This window comes from Opisthorchis viverrini (assembly GCF_000715545.1).
Source record: "Opisthorchis viverrini unplaced genomic scaffold opera_v5_540, whole genome shotgun sequence".
Classification (NCBI taxonomy): Eukaryota; Metazoa; Platyhelminthes; class Trematoda; order Opisthorchiida; family Opisthorchiidae; genus Opisthorchis; species Opisthorchis viverrini.
This window is the reverse complement of record NW_008752198.1, coordinates 166,499-168,800: the sequence shown is the minus strand read 5'-3', so window position 1 is coordinate 168,800 and position 2,302 is coordinate 166,499. Positions and strand designations below refer to the sequence as shown.

Sequence of the window (2,302 nt, the reverse complement as noted above, 5' to 3'; positions counted from 1 at the left end):
GCTCATGTGCAAGCTTGTAGGTTTGCGGCACAAAAGGCAAAACTGGGACCGCTTAAAAGTCCGAAATCTAATGATGTTCGCAAATGTAGTAGCGGAATATCTCCTCAGAATGCTGCGAGAGCTGTTCTTTCAACAGAAACCTCAATTGTTACTTGAGGTAAGGTACATCAATGTTGGGCTTATTGCATAGGAGTGACGGGTAGACAATGTTTTCCAGCCATTTCTAATCCAAGAAGTAGACGTTATATATGAGCAACAAAAATAATGCTCATATCCCTGTTGAATTACCCACTTCCATTCTGTAGTGACCGCGAAAGCTGATTTCATATTTGTTATCAAACATCCACTCCACGAGGAGGTTTTTAACTTTCATAGTTACTTGAGAAAATTCCTCGGTCATGGACCAGATAAAAACGGATTTCTTTAGACACAGAAGAAACATCTAGGTAGCGAGTCGCAAGAGGCTCTATTCAGGGTCAAGTAAATGTTCATCGAGACTGGTTATAATGCGCCACCATTCTAGAAAAGGTTACCGTTCCCCATCTCTCGTGACACAATACAGACCTGCACAAAATTGTCCTGCTTCTTTCACAAGAATCAACACAGTGTCATTCGAGAGATAAGTGAAATTCCGTGCTAAAGTATGTGATGCTGAGGAATAATAATAAAGATATGATTCTTTGTACGAGCGAGTTGTATAAACTTGTGCCCGCCACATGATTTTTCCAGTCCATGTTGGATAGTTGGCTGGTACAAATCTGCAGTTTACTTTGCTCGCACAGGTAACGTCGGAGCGTGAAGAGATAAATAACATATAGTATTCTCAAGCGGCTTAATACGACGTGATCCAGTTCCATCACAAAGAAACTGCAAATTTGGGGCTGGTGAATTTAGCCACTCTGGCATGCACGGATCCATGAATTACTATCAACCCGGACAATATATGGCCATTTAGCATGCAGTCCGTCAGACTTATGACAACGAGTTTTGCCCAGTCGATGTAAGGGTGTGTACTGTCAACACTGTTAGACACCATGCAAAAGGTTGCTTTTGTTGACACGAAAATAACACTACCGTGAGTATATTTTCACTCGAGTTAGAACGTAATTGCCATGATACGCATGTGGCGTACCCACATGAGTGAAAAAATGTTAAGCGCTGTCAACGACTGAATGCATATGATCCACTGGCAAATGTCCTGAGCAGCAGCGAAAGGTAGTGTTTTAATCAGAAAGAGAGTGATGTATGGACGTAAACTTCTAGGCGCTGATCCGTTAGAGTTTTTCTGAAGGCAATATGAATGTTCCGAAATGCCTAAAGGTTTTTTTAAGTGAGCCTTGGCAGAAATAGAAACCGAAACATGTTCTCAGGAAGAATTATATGAACCATTGTTTGGATACAAATACTTACAAGTTTCAATGAGTATGTCGTCAGCATCCACTACTTGTGCGTAAAAATTCTGCTGTTGTTTGCTTAACTCAGCCAGTTCGGACTAGAAGTATAACAATAAAGGATAAAATAAACTAATTAGAAACGGGATGAGCCCAGTTTGAAAATTTGGGCAACTCTCTAGCTTATGGTAAGCGGAGAAATACTGAACCTATCAGGAAGGTCAGCTTCCTGAAACAATAAGGGATAAACTAATTAGAAACGGGATGAGCCCAGTTTGAAAATTTGGGCAACTCTCTAGCTTATGGTAAGCGGAGAAATACTGAACTGAACAGGAAGGTCAGCTTCCTGAAAGTAACCACTGAGTGCCCGAAATCTACCGAGACTCTCAGCTCCGGTAGATGTTGACCAGACAGGTAACGCTCCCTAAATATATAGCGCTTCACAGCCCTGTATCAAACCCGGCCAGCGAGGATCAGCGTTGATCAAAGTTAGACAACGCCCCGCAATATGCAGCGCCTCGCAGCCTCGTACCAAAGCCAGCACTGAAACAAGTTCAGACAGTGTCCTTCCAATAAATAGTCTGAGAAAGTTGTACTTTGCGCACTCGCACTCACTCACGCTCTCGCACTAGCTTGTTTGAAATATAGCTGTTGTGTTCCCTTCGGTGAGCTATTTTTCTCCAGCACCAGGCAATGGAGCGGGTCAGCAGCGGATACCACAGATTGGCGAATCAGCAGATATAACAGGACTTAATGCGTGAGTCGATGGATGCCGGCTTACGCACAAACTCGTGAAATGCATGACAGCTCCACAGGACCTGAACATTGAGTAGGTTGCCAGGCAGATCTCACAAGCCTTGTTTATTGAAAAGTTGCAATTCAAAATTTCATCTAATGACGTTCAACGGGCA

The 2,302-nt window shown here is 42.8% G+C and overlaps 1 protein-coding gene across 1 annotated transcript in view; it reads right to left on the bottom strand.

Moving 5' to 3' along the window:
• Window positions 1-1,411: 1,411 nt before the first annotated feature.
• Window positions 1,412-2,302, bottom strand: part of T265_15483 (hypothetical protein) — a gene marked incomplete at both ends in the record, with an annotated part of 73,075 nt that continues 72,184 nt past the window's right edge. Inside the window, one exon of the mRNA XM_009178330.1 lies at window positions 1,412-1,492. Within this exon, the coding sequence (XP_009176594.1) occupies window positions 1,412-1,492 (81 nt within the window). The remainder of the gene's footprint in view (window positions 1,493-2,302) is intronic.